This window comes from Mastacembelus armatus, chromosome 5 (genome assembly GCF_900324485.2).
Source record: "Mastacembelus armatus chromosome 5, fMasArm1.2, whole genome shotgun sequence".
Lineage (NCBI taxonomy): Eukaryota > Metazoa > Chordata > Actinopteri > Synbranchiformes > Mastacembelidae > Mastacembelus > Mastacembelus armatus.
Window position 1 is genome coordinate 11,118,765 of NC_046637.1, and position 20,111 is coordinate 11,138,875.

Genomic DNA, 20,111 nt, shown 5'->3' on the forward strand with positions numbered 1-20,111 from the left:
TATTATTCAGTAAGTGAAGATGCATTACGTTTAATTGAAGATAAGAGATGCTATAGTAATTTGAATTAATTAGAAGCCCAAGAGGTTCTGAATTGGAGAAAGTATCTTTGTTCTTTGCTCCGGCATCAAAAAGGTTTTTTGATGTTTTAGATGTATGTGTGTGTACCTGCTTATTTGTATAGATTTGTGTGGCCTATGAATGGAAATGAGTTTGATCCCACTTGTGTCATTTGTGGTTCATGTGCTATACTTTGAATCATGTAGTTAGCGCATTAAAATTGCAGAAGTCAATGATATGACTGATTGCACTGCAGCAGACAGGTGGTACAGTACCACCACTGTCAACATCACATTCCACACAGTCCTTGATTAAGAGATAATGTGGCACAGCTTCATATAGAGCATAATTGTTTTTGTTTTGTTATTTTAGCATCATTTCTCTTTAGACTCAGTGTGAGATGTACTTCTTTTATTATTGTTTCAATTGTCTCACTGAATAATAATGAGTTCAGAGCAATTTTTTTTTTCCATATTTTATATTTTTTAAACTCCACAGTCAGGTTTTTAAAGTTTAATGCACATAGGCTTCAGCAGCAGTTGCAAAGCAGATGCTACATGCGATTTGTGGAATTGTTTTGCCATTCCCCAGGACATGAGGGAGGTTGTGTTTTAAATTGGGTACATTTCTCCACAGATCACATCCTGTGGTTCTTGATAGATGTTTGGGGCTCGCTAAAGATTCAAAATAAGTGTCATCTTGTTCTTTTGTGACTTATAAAAGGTGGTTGACATTATAGGTTGACTTGACATTATTGCTCATCATTCTGGTCAGTCAGTATTATGTTGATACTAAGGGCTAATTTCAGTGTTTTTATACAGGGATTTAACATCAAACACATTGCATATCATTAATGCAATAGTTCAACTTTCAACTGTGAGAAAGCTCACAGTCAGCTAGCCTTAAATCTTGAAAGAAGAGAAATCAGTAGCCTGGCTTTGTCCAAGGATGACAAATTCTCCCTAGTAACACCTTCAAAGATCAGTATTTCATTTCATTTGTAATTTATTACTTCTAATATTTGTAATAATAATTATAACAACAGCAATAATAATAATAACATTTATTCAAGCTTTATGCTAAGCTAAGCTAACATCAGCTACATATTTACCACATGGACCTAAAAGTGGTATATTGCTTTTTATCTAATTTGGCAAGAAAGTGAATAAGTGCATTTCCTAAAATGTTTTAATTGTTCCTTTTAACTAAATACAGACTTACACCTTGCTGTCAAGAGAAACATCTGTAGTACGATTTCACAAAGTACCACATAAATAAATGTGTCACCGTCCTGCACTCAGACACATATTACACAGTGACCAATTCAGCCAGGTTAATTTTCTTAATTACTGACTGACTCACTTAATGTAAATGAAATCCATACACAGTGAATCACACAGATGTCAAGTGACATTGAGGCTATGTTTTCTAAAATGCAGCTCTTGACAGCAGTATTAGGAATAGAGTGCTCAGTGGTCTTCCGGTGGCACATCACTGGCAGTGTGCCTAATCTGCACATAATAAACGTGTGAATCAATTACAGCTATCTGCACTTGGCATCCTCGCACTGACCTCAGTTGTAATGTAAACTCACAAGCAATAAATTAGTGGACGCTGTTCCCAGTGGATGCTGTATACTGTGTACACAGATCCACTGTCCACGGGTACACTTTAACACATGCAGATATATACAATCGTCAACAAAAATCTAAATGCATACAAACAATATGCAGAACTCCATGTTTGCTGTTTTCTTTTCTGAGCTGCTCCAGAGACCCAGGCACACACACTTCGACCACATAAACATCTGTTTTCTAGTATAGTATATGAAGTATCATTTGGATTAAAATGATCAGATATGTTTCAGTTTCATAAAGGTCCTGAAACAGACCTTTATGCTTGTCATTAGTTGGTGAATACTGTGGTCAGGTAGCTGTAAGAGCAAGGAACATGCATATTTTATGCCCATATCTATTATGGAGAGGAAGTGTAATACTGTGAGTGGGAAATGGACCTGACCCTTATGTGCAGGGCCTTTTCAGGATGCAGAGGGCACAGTGCTTGGAGTCTTAGTGTGTCAAGGCATCAGGAATTAGGTGTTTGCTCCTGGTCCTTGTCGATCTCCCTGTAGAGGAAATAGAGCCTTGTCACTGCTTTTACCAATATTTGTAGCTTAATCATGTCAAATTCGCCTCTAGATAACCTCTGATCCATTACTGCTTAAGTTCCTCCTGTGCCTATAGTACAAATTAACAATGAAGATGCTAAAAATAGTCCTTGCAATGATTTAAAACAGACTAATAATTGCAGCCTACCTCTGCCACCCACTCAGCGTCCCTGTGATTTGAGACTCAGCAGGGATCTTTTGACAGAATTAGTGTGTTTATTTGTGAAGCCTCTTAGTCCTGGTCTTCTTTTCTAATTTCTGCCCTCCTCTCTGTCTTTTTGTCAGATTTGGATTGATGCTATTCTTTTCTAAATCTTTAAAAGCTGCTAGGGCTGTCCTTTTGTCTTATGTTGCAAACAGTGTTGAGAGATCGTAGGATGTCTTTTTTCAGGACAGCTCAACACAGACATTTTTCCAATATGAGCTCTTGTACACATTTTCACAAAATTTGGACTAGTTGTACAAACATCATGTCTGTTTTCGTGCCAGCTTTGCTTTCTGATTTTGTAACAAGACAAGACTCCACAGCTATGCTCGCAGCTCAGTGAGGCTGTACTTACTATATGCACAGCACTGGTTTAAGCTAAATGCTAAAGCTAGGATGAAAAATGAGTCACAGTGGTAATACTAACATACTTTTAGGCAGCTATATACTGCATCCATTCTATGTTAATTGTGTCAGCATGAAAGTGTTTGCTAATTAGCAATAAATACAAACATCAAGTGAGGCTGAGATAAATGTCATTTGCTATTTACTTTACTTATATTTATTTATTATTTTGATTTTTATAAGCTGTCATACACTAAAATAGTACGCAAACAGAAAATTCTTCATGGCATGCCATTCATTGACAGGCCATATCTAGAGTCATGCAGCTCACAGGATCGAAAACAAAAACAAGATGTGAGTTATAAGGGCATACCTTAAAATAGATGGTTTGCACTGAAAAATGCTATTTGTATTATATGAAACACATTCTCTCCTGAGAAAAATAATTGTCTTGTGACGGTGTCATGTAAGGAAGCTCTCTACAGCAGTGAAAATTAGTTATAAGATGAGGCTTATCACACACTCAGTACTTGCAAGGTTTATTTAAGTCCCTCCAAAGTTTATTTTTCCTGCCTGTCAGGACTGCTGTGTTACAGTACCTGCATGATGATGTTAATCAAGAGCTGAGGCAGACAGCTGTCTTCTCCTAGGGCAATCTCACAAGATCTTTATACTGTAATTAGTGTAGCCAGAGCTCAGCAGACATATGCTCCTCTCATAACACAGTGCAAAAATAGCCAGCTGTGAGCACACACACACACACACACACACACACACACAAACATACAAAAACACATGCACACAAATCAAGTAATCCAGTAGCAACAACTTCCCTGCATAGACTATTATAATGATGAGTGTGTGTGTGTGCGTGTGTTCGCGTTCATAACTAAATAATATAACATATATGCCAAAGCGTCTGTTTGCCTTCTGGTGTCCATTTTGGAACTGTGCAGTAGCAAACACAGGACTTTGGAGTGAAATTAATTGGCTTTTCATTTCTGCAATCTCCTCTCAGTTTCTTAATTGTTTGCACTTGACTAATTAAATTAAACTTTTAACTTTAACCCTGATTAGCTTTAGCACTTATTTGTTTGATTCATTTATTGGTGATGATGATACCAATTCTGGCAAAGGTGTGACAGTCCAACAGATTACACAGCATTACACAGCAGTGTCAAATAATCAATGTGTCCTTGTATTTATGCTTTGAGTTTGTATTATTTTGCAGAGCAGTATGTTCCAGTGGAAATTATTCACCAAGGTACAAAACCCAGAAGGATGAGACATTGTGTCATAGGAATAAAAATATTATTTAGCACACAAGGAGTTACAGAGACACAGCGCTAGCTCACTACCCCTCAGGGAGGCTAACAGTCACCTGCATTGCAGGTACACACTTACGTAATGTTTCCCATTTTGCAGGAGGCCTCTGAGCAGGACACTGTCCTGGGAAATAGGTGTTCATTCTATGTAAACCTTATCAATAAGAGGAGCTTATGAAAAATTGCTTATTAGGAGGCTTTGATGAAACATTTTAAAGACTTTCCTGGTTGTTTGAAACAGCTCTGCTCATATCAGCAATTTACAGGGGACCTTTTGTTGTGTTGGTCTTTTGTTGCTGCATCCCATGTGAACATTTGTCATGTTGCTTACAGTTTTGTTTAAAGAAACTTTGATATAGGTGTCCTTATGTTTACCGATTAAATTTTGCCCTGCATAGTAATTTGTGTTAGAAATGTGCCATTAAATGAAGCTGCTTTGATGTTCTGCTGTGTTAGCTGCGCCTCCTGCAATGTACCAGGAGAAAATCTCTCAGCACTTTCTGTAGAAAGCCATTACTATTTTCCTCCTTTAGCTCCCCACCACCACCTTATCAATAGCATATTATAGCTGTTGGTTCCAATACCTTAGGAACCAGAAGGGTAGAAAAAAACAGTGCAAAGTTTGCAAAAACAAAAACTTCTGGCTTTATTTCAAATCAAAGCCTGGCTTTTGAAACTGTCAAAGATTAATTTAAATACTGCATAACTAAACATGTTGATGGAGTATTGTTCAGTACCAGTCTTCTGGAAGAAAATCTCTGCAGTTTGCAGTTTATATGGTGTGCAACAATTGTTATATGGTTTAATGGAGATTGTAGAAGCTTTAACGATATTGTCTTCTGTGCACAACAGTACTTTAAATGCAGTTAGTACAGTCATAGCTTCAGATGTGTCTTTTCAGCATACCGTTAGATGGAAGCTAAAGCTGTTAAAACAGCTTGAAAAGCCCTGCTCTCTGACCTTGAACTGTCATTCACAGGATCAGTTGTGCTGCAAGAAAAATGTGACCTTTAAAGAAATTGTAATGTAAGCAAAGAGGTGAATTATGTTTCCAAAAGGCTGTGTTTTGATCAAGTTAAGATATTTACCATTATTAGTCCCACAATGGGGAAATTGCATTACCCAACTAAAGGGAGGATAGTTGTTTATTTTTGATGCTCCTGACTCCCCCATTGTCCACCAAAACAGCATTAAGATGATTTGGTTTTTCACAGTTTTCCTTCAGGAATATTTCTTCGAAGGGATCATTATGTGTGACAGTGCTCTTTGTCTACATGCTGTAGCAAAGTCATGTAATAATGTATGGCCTTGTTATCCAACCATCATTCTGTACCTGAGAGATTAGAGGAGAGGAAAAGGCAGTATCATCGCCTCTGGCCTTGTCTTGGACAGGAATGGCTGAGCGAACCACTGTACTAACTAAAATTACATAGATCTGAACTGTCAGGGAGACTGAGGTGAAAAAGTGACATCCATGCATGTCATAAATCCGCAGGGCAGAACGGTTGGCTGCTGTCACTGCAGAGATTTTTGACACCTTTCTCAAATGTCCCATCCTATTTTCATTGTTTTGCTTTCATGTAGCCTATTATGAACATTATTTTAAAATAAAACACTTTTGTACTCACATACCAATAGAATAACCCAGAGAGCTCACTGTCCAGTGTTGTCTCTGCTTATTTTCTAATAAATAGTCCTTGAAAAAAATGTTCACAGTAAGGTCATTGGATGACATTGTTCTACAAAAGAAAGAAATATGCTCCTTCTGCTGAAGGAATTTAATTAAACTATTTAAAGCTGAAAACATTATCAGTTAGTTGATAAACAGAAAAATAGTCAAAAGTTTAAATTATTGAACTGATATTTAGAAAAGCAATACATGTGAAAAGACATCACCTTGGACTTGGGGATGGGGATGAATATATTTTCACTACTAATATTTAATAATAAATACCAAGGGTATATGCTGAATTAATACTAAAAAAGTCAAAACACTTGGAAGTAGTATTAGGCAGCTCTGCTGTATGTGCAGCTTTGCAGGAGTTTGTCAGCTCACTTGCTGTAAAATTGCCTGATTTGAAAGTAATTGTTTAATGATGGGAGCCAATCAAGACAGGGTTTGAATGTGGAAGCACTCAGAATAGTCAGTTTGCAAATGCATTGCAAATAGAATGGATTTCTGCAACAAGTGCCATGACTTTAAATAAGCTACTCATTCAAACTCTGTATTCTAACAAAACTCACATTAAGCATCTTAGATCATTCATGTAGAGCTGTTTAATCCTGCATACGGTTCATAGGAGACTAGTTCAGGTCTTTGACCACCAATCCACACATTTTCAGCCCTCAATTCACCTTTCCAAGCAGAGAATGGTGCCTTTCTCTCAAGCCTAATTACTACGATCTTTCTCCTCAACTACGTGTGCTAGCTTGTAACAGCTCTGCTCTGCAAGAGAAAAGGCGAGGAATGATGCCCTGGTCCTGCCTGGCTTTGATGGACACTCTAATGTGAAGTTTGAATGAGAAGTTAATTGAATGGGCCACTGCTCTGTAGAAGAAGAGTGGGCTTCTTTTCGTCTGTTGGAGGACTCTAATAGCTTGGCCAAGCTTAGTGCACAACCACTCACAAGTCAGAGCTGAGACTAAAAGAGCCCAAATGATAACAGAATATAGACTGTGTATGGTATATGACTCCTGTCACTTTAAATTGCTTTTTAGATCGCAATGTAACACTGTATGTGAAGGTAAATTGCCTGCCTACCTGTTTGTCAGTGCCCTTGAAGCTGCTTCAGCTCAAACAGTGAAGCAGCTTTGCTGTCTGTGTCCCGTCACCCATTTTCTAGATGTGAAATGGCCAAATATTCAGGGAAGACTGGAAGTTTTTGAAACATTTTCTTTGCCGTGATTTCACCTCAAGTGTGAGGGAGTAAACCTAAAAGAGGAAAACTTGTGAGTGGGATTGTGCATGCTTTTGCCTGCAACTGTGTGTATTATTCGTAAAGGGGCAGAAATAATGAAAAATTGGATTTGTGACTTTCTCTTGAAGTTACACACATTTCTCACTAAATCCATCATAAATATTCATGAACACACAATTTTAGCATAGCTTTTTACTTGATTTGATTAACTTAAACTAGACTAAATATAGCAGCCAATGTTGAATTTGTGATGATATCAAACACTCTGCTACTAAAATATTTAAAGAGTAAGAAGTGGAAAAGGTGCAAACTGACTCATTTGAGAATTACTCAACTGCAAAACAATTACTGTGCTCACTGTGTTGACAGCTAGCCAGAAAAGCAAATCACAGCAAAGACAGATGATAATTTAAACAGTCTGTTCTGAGCTGAGGAAGTCGGGCGAAACAAGGCACCTCAAAAAAAAAAAAAAAGCTCATTTCTATTCAGTGGCATCAAAAGCAGCAGCTGGAGTCGCCGCATCAAATATAGGAGAGCCTGTAGGTAAACAGATGAATAAGTGGATTTAGGTTGCAAGGCAGCCGTGCTCTTCCAGGGAAACAAACTCTTTTTGTCACATGCAGCACTGAGCTGCCCGTTATGTTTCATAGTCCCAAGTCGACAGAGACTGATGGACTCTCCCTTCCTCCCTTATCAGAGTTGCTGCAGCCTCACACTGTCTGGCTGCAGGCCTGCAGAGACCTTCTCTCTTTTTCCCACTTAGTCTCACACGGACACACACATACAGTACATATTTCTCCATATGCATATACACTGATCATGAATAATTCCATAGTTTTACTGCACATAGAGACGTATAGGGATCTGCATAAAATGAAAGACACACTCTGCTTCTGTTGTGCTAGCAGCAGTGTTCTAGGGACAACAGGTCCACCACTTTGGACCTATTGGATTGATTCACATGCTAACAATAAATGGTATTTAGACATATGTGTGCGTTTTAACAAAATTACAATATCCCAAATTTCAAGTTGTTAGCTCCAAATCACTGGTTTTGTCAGAATTTTAATCAATTTAAATTATTTTATAATTAAATGTTTTTGCTACTTGTATGTATCATTTTTACTTGTGCAAAGTGTGCATTCTTCTGTAACAGCCATTCTACTGTTAATTGTGAAGTGTAACTCTTTTTGATTTAGCGTTCCTCTGTTGCTAGTATGGTTTTACCTTGCTGAGCTGAATTGTGAACTCTTCACATCTTTTTTTTAATACTCCACCAGCTCCTACTCCCTAATTCTCCAGTTCACAGTGTCTTCTCCGTAGTTTCCTGCTTCTGTTTGCTTGCTTGTTTTCCCCAAGGGTTGGGAGGCATTTCACAGCGGATGGAAGACACAGCACTGTGGAACACGTCTCAAGCGTGTGTTGCTGATATTTTATTAAGCCTTATCAGACTCCTGTCTCTCACTTACCCACTACCTTCACCAGTTCCAGTCCTAAGTCTGTCACTCAGCCTTTATCTGAATTTTTTAAAACACCTGCAGCTCTAGCTGAGGGAGAGCTGTGAGTCTTGTGGGGGTTTGATGTGTTGATTTAAGCCTGTATTTTATCATAAGCAGCATAGTCACATAATCTCTTTAATTCCAACTATTTATTATTACTTCCTTCATATCCTGCTGCTCTACACCTCCATATTCTATACATTCCATTGTTTTTTACTTTCTGATTTTTTTCTCTCACCTACTTATGTCTTTCTTCTGATTTCATAATCTAACACTCAGTCCTGTGCTAAATCCCATCTTCGGTCTGATCTCCCTTCAGTGTTGCTGCATGAGGAGGTAGCCCAGCTGCAAGAGGAGTACCACCTGCTGAGGCAAATGAAGGACATGTTGAGTAAGGACCTAGAGGAGACACAGGGAGGCTGCTCTGCCAATGTTCTCTCAGCCACCGAGCTTCGTGTGCAGCTGGGTGACAAGGAGCAGGAGCTGGACCGTGCCAAGGAAGCCTTACAAGGTCAGGAGCCACTATAGGCATATTGTCAGCCAACATGATCCACCAGCATCAAATACAGCTGTGCAAGCCTTTAGTTGGAAGATTTAGTCTTTTAAAATTACACGAAACAACAAAGAAATGCAACAAACAATGTTCATCCTGAGAAAAGCTTTTTCCCCTCATCTCCCAGTAATTAGCTCAATTAAATGTTTCATGACAGTCCATACACTCACATTAATGTATTTTTATTTTTTACCCTTTGTATGAAGGATGCAAATCCTTTAGATAAAAAAAATAAATATTCTTGCATTTGTCTATTCGGTCTCTGTTAAACAACTTTTCAATTCTCAGAATTGGGTGTTGCCCCTGATGAGCAGCCAAGTCGACTCCACATTCACCTCATTTTAATTATCATACCTCAGTCATGCAATAGCCGCTCTACAGGAAAAAAATGAATGGTATCAATGGAGACTGGAATGCAATGCAGATTATGTTGCATTAAATTGTTTGTTTGTTTTTTCTATGAAAGCAAATCCCACTGTTATGCAACTCAACAACACCCATCTCAGGGAGAGGAGTAAAAAACATTACGCAATACTGAAAAGGCAATTGTAGTTTGTTTAGTTAAGCACACTACTGATTTGCATAGTTCTGTCTTCAAAGAGTTGAAGGTGGTAAACTGCAAGCTTGTAAACTGTGTTTGTAACTACTGCAAAACAGGTTTGGATGTTGAGGATAAAATATGAAACGGCTGAATTTTGACAGCAGGAATGCTTCCTGAGTGACGCATGTGCAGTTATGAAAAGTACAGTCTTGCTTTTCTGTTGTGCACAGACTCTCAGGAGAGCATTGTTATTATTTTCGCCCACAATGATCTCAACCAGTTGCATCACTGTTGAGTTGCCTCTGTGAGCAGTTGAAAGAAATAACATTCACTCGGTCTTCTCGGGAATGAGCCAACGGAGTCTCCGCATGCCAGCTGAAACTGTTTCATGTATGAATGAATAAGTGCCACTGTTGCTGCTTTTCTTTTGAGATGATTACATCATTTTCTCTGGGCCATTTCTGTCTGAAGAATAATACAAAAAAAAAAAAAAAAAAAAAAAACAGCTGCAGCTCCGCATTAAAAAAAAAGGCACAGTGTCACCTGGTGCTTCCCTGCTGCAACTGCAATGCTTTCTTTCTGTCTTAGAGGCTGAAAATATTTAGTTCTGTCTGATAGCAAACAGTTTTCCTTGATATGCACATGTATGTGGTTCACAGTGTGTAAAAGTGTCTGTGTTGCAGCTATGAAAGCTGACCGTAAACGTCTTAAAGTGGAGAAGGCGGACTTGGTGAGCCAGATGCAGCAGCTGTACGCAACCCTGGAGAGCAGAGAAGAGCAGCTGCGAGAATTTATACGCAACTACGACCAGCACCGAAAGGTAACACCGCTCCAGCTGATTTATGAGTATTACTTTACTGCAGATATACTGCGTGTGACTAATAAATAATAATGCCAAAAACAGGTTTGAAGTAATTCAGAGTTTGTTTGGAAGCAGGTGTATAAACAGATTATGAATGACAATATAGTAACACACCTTTTGTAGTTATGTAAAATGTGTCTTCATTGTAGGAGTTGTAACTGTTAACATGTACTGTCTATTAAGGCATAATATGTCCCAACAGTCATGTACAGCTGCATTGCGGTAGCTTATAAATCCTTTGCTCAATGTCTACATACTGTATATCAGTGCAGAATAATTATGGTATTGATATCTGCGATGTGGACAAAAGACTAGCAGCCAATACATTGTAATCAGATCATTTAAATTGACATTAATGTCTGCCTCAAAACTCCAATATCAGTCAGGCTATACCTTGAAATTTGGAACCAGTCCTCCTGCAACGGTCTGTTACTTCTGTCACTAAAATAAATTGTCTCATTCTGTCATTGCATCCCCATCCTTTGAAATAGAATATGACACTGAATGTAACAGTGATATGCTTCTTGACTCAAAAATGCAGCTCCACTGATCTTTTAAAGTGAGGTTGGCTGGGATTAACCACATGTTTGTGTGTGTGTGTGTTTTTTTTTTTTCAGGAGAGTGAAGATGCGGTGAAGGTCCTGGCAAAAGAGAAGGACATGTTAGAGAGGGAGAAGTGGGATCTGAGGAGGCAGACCAAAGAAGCCACGGAGCAGGCCAACATCCTGCGCTCTCAGATGGACATGAAGGAGAACAGGATCAAAGAACTGGAGGCTGAGCTCACCATGGTGAGTCAGCCTGCACACAGATACAGTCACAACTTTACTAAATGAACTCAAGCACAGTTCTGTAAACAAAAAATCATTATCTGGTATGTTTGGCATTAATGCAAACAAGGTGTGGGTTTGCAATCCTGTTGGTGTATTTGTATCAATTCAAACACATGTGGTAAGCCGCTCTGGTATATATCCTCATCCGTTCCCTCCATCAAAGCATTAACTCTTTCGCGGGGCTGAGAAAGAAGAATTTCTTGCCTTTTTTCTGTGTTGCTGTGTTGGTCCCCTGGAGGTACTGTTGTCAGTCTGTGTGTCATTAATCCACCTCCCTCAGCAGGTCACAGCCACCTACAGATCCTCACATCAAGCTGCATCACAGATCAGAATTGTCGGCACATCGGTGCCAAAGCTGCATCACTGTCTAGCCACAAATATATAATTTGGCTGTCTTCCCATCTCCGCTTTTAATCTTATTGTTTACATCTGTTTCATCTACTACTAAATGAATGCAGTAACGAATTTAAAAATCCTGTGGAAAACACTGAGTTTTGTAGTTCTGGCACAGAAATGGACAATTTGTAAGATATTGAAGTACAATATTTGTTGTTGACTAACTTCAGTGGGTAAAGCTCCTGTTATTCAATATTTTTCTTGTTGACAACATATCCCTTGAAAAGACCAAAACCAATATTAGTGCACTTTCTGACATCCTAACCCAGTTCATTCCTGCTGAAGATACAACTCTTAAAAAAAACAGAAATATAGTGTTTTTTTGTTTTGTTTTGGTTTGTTTTTTTGCAAACATTACTCAAATTGTTTATTGAGAATATGTTGTTAGCACCAGAAATTAGTACAAGTGCTCAGTCGGTACTCTAGTGATAATTTAGAGCAGCAGGACAGGACAGTGTATGTGGGATTAAATTAAACCACAGTGCAGTGTCCATGTTCACTATAATGAAAGGACAATTTACAACGCAATAATATGTCTCACTGATATGTTTTCAATAGTTTGTGAACAGATACAGTGCTCTGTGGACTTGATGAATAGGAAATATAATGACTTGGCTACTCAGGCAATATTTGTTCATAAGAGCACTTCATTGTTGATTTTGTTTTTTTATGGGATTTGCAGAATATAAGGAAATAAAAATAATGCCAGCCTTTTCCTCTTACTTAGTTGAAGTATGCACATTTGTGTGTTAATTCACACGTTCACGCATGTATTCAGTGCTTATGTGGGATTAGATGGGAAACCTTAAATGACCTGGATCAAATACAGTCAAAAATAAATCACCTTCACTGAATTAGTACCTCAGTTTTTGCCAAGCCTAGTGACCATATATCCATACTAGGCAATGTCTGACATTAAGGTGATCCATGCCTTTATTTGTAGAGCATTATTTTTTCAGTGGCATAAAAATAATTTTTACAGCCTTAATTGTGCCCACCACTAACGAGTATATTCATAAATTCTTTTCTCTTGCGACACAGAAAAAGTATAGTCAAAATAAATCTAAAACTTGATGTATTTTACTCTCTGTTCTTTTCTGTTTGTCACATTTCCCAGGCAAAGCAGTCTCTGGCAACCCTGACGAAAGACGTACCAAAGCGCCATTCACTGGCCATGCCAACAGAGCCAGTGGTAAATGGCAGTCAAGAATGGGTGATGCAGGCTGACCTGCCACTCACAGCCGCAATCCGTCAGAGCCAACAAACCCTCTACCATGGACACACCACAGACAGACAAGGTAGGCTGTCTTATCTGCATTAGCTCCCAGTGTCCATGCTGCTTGGTGTTGCTTCAACAGACTAACGCTGGTTTCCTAGAGGTCTCTCATACTAACTGTGGGAATTTTTCAATGTGTATGGTTATATGTGTGTGTGTGTAAATATGTGTGCGTGGCACCTTCAGCTGTGGTCAGGATTAGCCCCTGCCATTCTCGCCAACCCTCTGTCATCTCTGATGCCTCGGCGGCTGATGGGGACCGCTCGTCCACACCCAGTGATATCAACTCACCTCGTCACCGGACCCACTCCCTCTGCAATGTAAGAGCTGCCTGGCCCCCTCGACCAAGTAATCACACCTCCACACTTTTCTATAAGTACCTCCTTTCTCTTTGTCTTCTTTGTGTGTCTGTTCCTCTGTCCTGCCTGTCAGCCTGCCTGCTTGGTGGTGGTGATGGTATTGCATAGCATTTGACTCCCTTCAAAGCAGTAGTTTGACATTGTGTATTTGCTGTCTTGCTGAATTGGAGGATGATACATCTGTAGTTGTATGACGCTATGGCCAGCAGCTGATCAGTTTAGTGTAAAAACTTGAAACAGGGGAAACGGCTTTTCTGGTTCTGTTGAAAAGTGTCAAAATCTATGGGGTCTAAAGTATCTCTAAAGTATATCTTAAGCTCCTAAATTTACCTGTTATATATTATTTGCTTAATCTGTCTATAAACTAAAGTGTAAAAATGACATGGTATGGTGTGGGTTGGCAACCAGCAGAGACCCAGTCACTGCGCAAGCCATGAAAACCCCCTTAAACCACACATGTATTTTTTTACACCATGGTTTTTGTAGGAATGAAAAGAAGCTATACCATGTTTGTTAGCTTTAGAAGTGCTAGTAGGCGTATTTTGGCACCTCAGCCTGGATGGAGCTTGCTGTTTCCCCCTATTTCTGCAGTTTTAGTTTTTGCTGTAGACATGAGAGTGGTGGAAATATAACTATCAGCAAGAACGCAAACAAGCGTAATTCCAAAAATGTCAAACTCTTGTTTTCTCTCAAAAATATATGCAAGGACTAACTTAAGCTTCCTGTCTCATGTGCCTGGTTCAGTCCATGGAGGACTTGGAGGACCAGAAGCGTAAGAAGAAGAAGGAGAAGATGACTCTGGGATCCCTGTCACGGGTGTTTGCTCGAGGCAAGCAGCGCAAGTCACTGGACCCTGGCCTGTTTGATGGTACAGCCACCCCTGATTATTACATAGAGGAGGATGCCGACTGGTGATGCTGAGTGTGTGTGTGTGTTGAGCGTGCCTGTGTGTTAATGTTTGAAAATGTGTGAGTATCCAGCTGGCTTTAAATGTGTGTGTCTGTGTGTTTGGGGATGCTCAATTTTAAAAGAAAAGCCCTAAAAGAGACTGCTATAGCCCATAACTGTACAGTATATTACTCTCAAATTGTATGTTTGTAAATTAGATATATATTTATAGATGTACATGTATGCATATGTATATATGTTTACATGCATATAAATATATACAGTACATGGGGTTATTATTATGTGTAGACATGTTTATGCTGTATTATCTTCCAGATGTCTTAATGTTTTTGTTTTTTATAACTGGAGACTTGAAGGACTGCTGTTTATTTGTAAATAGGAGTTATTGTGAAACTAGTGTTTATACTGTAAATGTCATTTGGCTTTTATTACTTTAAAGTTGCTTTTTTTTCATGCTTTGCAACATCAATTTCTAATTTTCTTCTTATTCCCAAACTTTCGTGTCCCATTTCTTTTTTACAAAAGAAGGGAAATTAGGTGATTGACTTTAAAGAAATTGAACTTTCCGTGTTTAATTGGCCAAATTCTGTTGTTTCAGATTGCTTGATATAAAAACTAGTTTTTTGTTTGAGAGGCAGTTTTTTTGTGAAAGCCTCCTCATACATTTTATTCTAAAAATGATATTCTCAGTTAACATAATTCATTGACTGACCAGTGAGGATTTTAGATAAGTTTTTAGCAAAAATTCTAAGTGCATAGTCTTCACTACACAAACAAAAGATATGATAAAATGAACAGTAATGCATACTCAGTCACACCTCTTCTCTGCTGTTGCAACCATGTGCAAGTGCCAAAGGTTAAACACTCCTTTTAGAAAAATCTGTGAACCATTCTGTCACTGTTAGCACTAGTCTTGTAACATTGTTTACGTCTGACTCATTTCTTACTAAGTGCTATCTAACGTGCCAACATGAGACGAAGGAATGTGCATTAAACACCTGCATGATCCCTCTGTGTTGCTTTGATAAAATGTCCATTCATTGCCAATCAAATTAATAATCTCCACAATCATGTGTTGCTCCTGTGTTGCCTTTTACCAAGTTATCTTTCCTTGCATTATAAATGCACGGCCCCTTTCTTTAAGTTTTTTTTTTGTTTGTTTGTTTGTTTTTTTTGTTTTTTTGTTTTGCTTTGTCTGGAATCCCTCCTCATTTCTTGCAAATGTGGCTCTAATAATTCTCTGTTAAATGCTTTGTAATTTAGAAGATGTTGCATAAAAGATTAAATCTATTGAAGTATTTTATTTAAAAAAGAAACAAGAGGTTACTTCAAATATTTATCTGCTGCAGCTGTTGCAGCCAGATGTTGAGGAGGTTTTAGCATTTTCAAAATGAACTATAATTGAAATGAAGTCTTATTTTAAAAATAAAACTAGTAACTGAACACATCCTATGCGGCAGTTTTCTGTTCCATGAGTAATCCTGTTCTTGTGTCTCAGTCTAACATGTCTCTCCCTCTCCTCCTGCCATTTCTAATGGCAAATCTCTCCTGCCAGTGAGTAACTCCTCATCTGTGATTACCAGCTGTCTGTTTCTACACTGTGGGGATTATTCATATCATTTAGGTCCATTGGAAAAAATCAGGTTTCTTTCTTTTTTTTCTCTTTTTTTTTTTTTTGTGGAAACTCTTTTCAAAGATAATGGACTTTGCATGCAGCATTTTTGACAGCATGTGGGGATGAATAAGGTAAACACACAGAGTTCATCCTGGACTTGTTGGTTCAGTATGAATCAGTGTTTTCCTGTCGTTGAAATAGGTGGGTAATGGGCAGGAGCATGATGTTTTATGAATAATCCCTGTGTCTCTTATACATTATCCTAATGGTCCTAAGTCAACTCATAATCATCATATAGTTATTGACGTGTTTTAACGCCTCTACTAAACATTGTTACTGTAATTTAAAAACTGACCAAAACCCAAAATTTACTGTTTGTAGGTTTCAGATTAATATGCACCTAGTTGTATAGCATTGTTTACTTTGTTAGCAGTTATATGATATACAGTACAGTTCATTCAGAGACACAGCGGTGTAGTTCCTTTGAAACATTCTAGCTCCATCTAGTGGTTATATAGTGCAATATTAAATCGTTTTATATCAAAAATGGTCAAAGCTCATCTTCATCCAAATGACTGATACCACCGGCTTTATTAATTTTAGTAAACAGGACAGAGTGCTGTGGCTGATACATATGATACATCCAAATATTATAGTGTAGCATTCAAATTGTTGCTGTTACACACACAAAATATTAGGCTTATAGTTGAAGGTACAAAAAAAAAAAAAAAAAAACTTTTAATGTGATTTGTCAAATTGTCTACAGATGAGAATTTTCTTTTAAATTTTCATATCCCTCTGACCCTGAACCCCTCCTGTATGCCACACCATAACTTCTCCTGAACAATCCAGACTCTGACAGCCTCACACAGCAAAGCCTGTCTGATGGAGAGGAGCAGCTGGACCGCCTCCAGCAGGCAGAGCTCACACGAAACACATGCATGTCGCTGTGGAGAGCAGGTGCAGTCCAAGCCTGGCTGGAGGTTGTCATGGGAATGCCCATGTACATCCGAGCCTGCTCTGAAAACGTCAAGAGTGGTAAGGTACGGCTTCGGTACAAGTGGTTATTTAGCTGAGTGGGTTAGTTTTGAGCAGTTGGATTCAGGTTTGATAAATGTTTGTATTTCTGATCCTTAGGTGCTGTTAGGCCTGACGGATGAGGATTTAGAGCTGGGTCTGGGCATCAGTAACCCCATTCATCGCAGGAAACTAAGACTGGCCATTGAGGATTACAGAAGAGCTGAAGGAGATCACGGGTGAGCATCAGTTTACAACACATTAAAAAATGTAACTAAATACACTTACTCAAGTAAAATTAATAATTCAAATTTTAAGGTACATGTTCTTGAGTATTGACCGTTTTGATGATATTTTAAAATATGATTTATTGTAGTAAACTATCCAACATTATATAAAATGGTTAAAATTAGATCCACCTTGTCCAACTGGAATTCCAAAGTCCCTCTTACACATGAATGCATCAGTAAATCAACAAACCATACGGTATATATGGTAGTATAGCACTCACACGTGGCATGTTTCTGCATTATGAATACATTGGTTGAGGTTTATTTGAAATATATAATTTTAAGTATATTTTTTAATTTGTAATATTGCTACCTTTATCTGTCTTTGTGGGTCTGCATACTTCTACCACTGCTGATTGTTGGCATCTTATCATCTAGACTATCAAAAGCATCTGAAATGGACCATCACTGGGTTGCCACATCATGGCTCAGTGACGTGGGACTGCCTCAGTACTCCCAAAGTTTCCAGACTCACCTAGTGGACGGACGTGTGCTGAACTCTCTGAGCCGCAGAGACCTGGAAAGATTCCTCAATATCAGTGACTCGTTCCACCAGACCAGCATACTTCTGGCAATCCAGCTGCTACAGATGCTCAGCTTTGATAAAGAGGTGAGGCTTTAGAGTGTATTACATGTAGACTAATGTGCTTTTTTTCAGCAGTTGTTCCTTACTGCTTTGCATAAAGCTTTACTCAGATTGACTGTCAGAACTGCATGTGATTTGCGTTATCTACCATTGCTTGTGGCACACAGAAGCTCTTAGTGCTGCATTGTCTCAACAGACACTCATCCCTCCCTGACCTCTCTCTGTGTTTTCCATGGCTCCTGCCACGTTAGTGCAGCTATCTGTCTGTTGTGTTTTCACAGGCCCTGCAGGCACGGCGATTAAAATGTGAGCACCAAGACCGGGACCCCATTGTTTGGACATGTCACAGAGTAATGAAGTGGATCAGAGACATAGACCTCAAGGTGAGTGGGAGGTCAGTGATGGCATTTCCCTTTGCTGAAGCGTTTTCTAGGGAAGATTGAAACCAGGTACCAGACTGTGTGAGTCTATAGGGTTCCCTCAAAAATAATAATAGTTTTGTTGGTGCTAGACAATGAAATGTAATAGGATATTTTCTGGATGCACAATCAGAAATATATTACTATTCATTTAGTTTTCAGTATATAAATAAAATCTATTACTGCATCCAGGGTCAAATGTTTTAGTTTTTAAAGGCTTAATTAAGACTGTTGTGCCTTTAAATGTGGCTTTAAATTTTGTTAAAAAATTAACATTTGTATCAATATGATTTTGGCAGGAATAAAATCACTTTTCCAAGCTATACTGTACACATAAGTACAGTGTGTGCTGTCTTCTGTGCCTTGCTCTGTAGGAGTTCACTGACAATCTTCAGGGTAAAGGGATTCATGGAGCTGTGATGGCTCTGGACCTGTCCTTCGACACAGACGCCATGGCCAAAGCCCTGGGCATCCCCAGCAACAAACACATGCTGCACCGGCACCTGTATGAAGAGATGAAATCACTCGCTGTCCCTCACAGGTAGATTAAAAACACCTCTTTAAAAGTTATATACATAGCCTTAATTACACTCACATAATTATGTATTACCCTATTAACATATATATTAACATCAGAGGTTAGCACAGGACCATAGGGTTAAGAAATATGAGAATAAACATGTGACTAACCAAGAAATTAATAAACATTGTGTGTTTACAGCAACGCAGAGCAGGGCAGTGAGGTTATTGGTTCTTCTTCACCTGTGGCTGTTAATCGATGTGCTGAAGAGAGGGTGTCTATGAGAAGAGCGGGCAAGGTATTGTGTCATTTTACAATATTATGTAATGTATCACACTTATTTGCAGAAAGTCGTTGTACACCTTGCAAAATACATTTGCACCAATTTTTACCAACAAATGGCCTCTCAGGTAGGTCCCTATGAGAAGTAGTTGAACAGTTACAGACAGTAATTTGTAAGTATTTTTCTGCCAGTTTTGCCTGTATTAGATAGAGATGGCAGGGAATGAGGGAAGGGAGATGGGGGTTGACATGCACCAAATGCCTCCAGCTGGACTTACACCAAGGACACTGATAGTACATGGTCAGCATATTAAACCCTTCAGGATGACAATGTTTGACAGTTATTAGTGGATGACTTCATTTACTAATGTGAGAAAATCATATTGAAAGGTAAATGTCACTTTTTCAACATCACATTCACCAGAAATATGAGAACATATATATTGATCATGCCTTTTCATTTTCCCAGAGCCCACTGAGGTTGCGTGCAAACAGCCAGTCTGTGGAGCGAAGCCTGGGCTTTCATGGCAGCTGCAGCTCTCTGCCCAGAGAGGCAAGAGTGCAGGCTGTTCCCCGAACCAAAGGCAGCCCAATGCACACCTACAAGAGTGTTGAAATCACCAATGTCTGAACTGAACTCAGCCATTGAAATCTTTATCATTGTTTACATTGTTATTGTATCATAGTTGTTTACTACTGAGAGAGACCTACACTCAGCATCACTGGACTTTTAAATTGTCTTAAAGGGATTTAATAATGTGATACTATTTTGCCCAACATATTGGGAGAAAACTCTCTGCCAAAAGCATATTTTGAAAGTATTTGATCTTATAGAGCATGTGTAAAAATAAAGAAGGGGGAAAATATTGTGATATTAAATATTGTTTTTTTAATTAAATTTATGAATGAGTTTATATTATAGGTTTAATGGAAATCATTGTGATAACATAAATGAGAAGAACAGAAGAATAACAGAATTACAATAGTACAATTGTTCTCCTTTGATGCCTTACATAAAAAATGGCTCATATTTATATTATCTTTAACAGAACTGTTATGTGTCAATAGGTCAGTTTATTCTCATACGTAAGTGGGAATCATGCATGAGGTATGAAAAAAATCATTATAAAAAGCTTTCA

At 38.5% G+C, this 20,111-nt stretch overlaps 2 protein-coding genes across 5 annotated transcripts in view; both read left to right on the plus strand.

The window, feature by feature from the left end:
- The window catches only part of kaznb (kazrin, periplakin interacting protein b), an 89,812-nt gene extending 74,163 nt beyond the window's left edge, over positions 1 to 15,649 (plus strand). For 2 of the 4 annotated variants that reach the window (XM_026306178.1, XM_026306181.1), the window contains 6 exons: positions 8,837 to 9,028; positions 10,295 to 10,431; positions 11,091 to 11,261; positions 12,817 to 12,997; positions 13,162 to 13,295; positions 14,079 to 15,649. In XM_026306178.1, the coding sequence (XP_026161963.1) occupies positions 8,837 to 9,028; positions 10,295 to 10,431; positions 11,091 to 11,261; positions 12,817 to 12,997; positions 13,162 to 13,295; positions 14,079 to 14,249 (986 nt within the window). In that variant the 3' untranslated portion in view covers positions 14,250 to 15,649. Of the gene's footprint in view, positions 1 to 8,836; positions 9,029 to 10,294; positions 10,432 to 11,090; positions 11,262 to 12,816; positions 12,998 to 13,161; positions 13,324 to 14,078 lie in introns of all 4 variants that reach the window. The other 2 variants (XM_026306179.2, XM_026306180.2) reach the window with 2 other exon arrangements.
- Positions 15,650 to 16,028: 379 nt separating this feature from the next.
- Positions 16,029 to 19,866, plus strand: LOC113130018 (kazrin-A-like). The gene is made up of 8 exons (XM_026306304.1): positions 16,029 to 16,059; positions 16,711 to 16,901; positions 16,996 to 17,114; positions 17,544 to 17,775; positions 18,033 to 18,134; positions 18,545 to 18,711; positions 18,892 to 18,988; positions 19,442 to 19,866. Exons 1-8 carry the CDS (start codon positions 16,029 to 16,031, stop codon positions 19,601 to 19,603), a joined length of 1,101 nt encoding a protein of 366 aa, XP_026162089.1. The 3' UTR covers positions 19,604 to 19,866.
- Positions 19,867 to 20,111: the final 245 nt, after the last annotated feature.

Coding starts and splice junctions, on each gene's coding strand:
- LOC113130018 (XM_026306304.1), top strand. CDS start 16,029: ATGAATCAGTGTTTTCCTGTCGTTGAAATAG. Junction 16,060..16,710: donor TTTTCCTGTCGTTGAAATAG/GTGGGTAATGGG, acceptor TGAACAATCCAG/ACTCTGACAGCCTCACACAG. Junction 17,115..17,543: donor AGAGCTGAAGGAGATCACGG/GTGAGCATCAGT, acceptor CTTATCATCTAG/ACTATCAAAAGCATCTGAAA.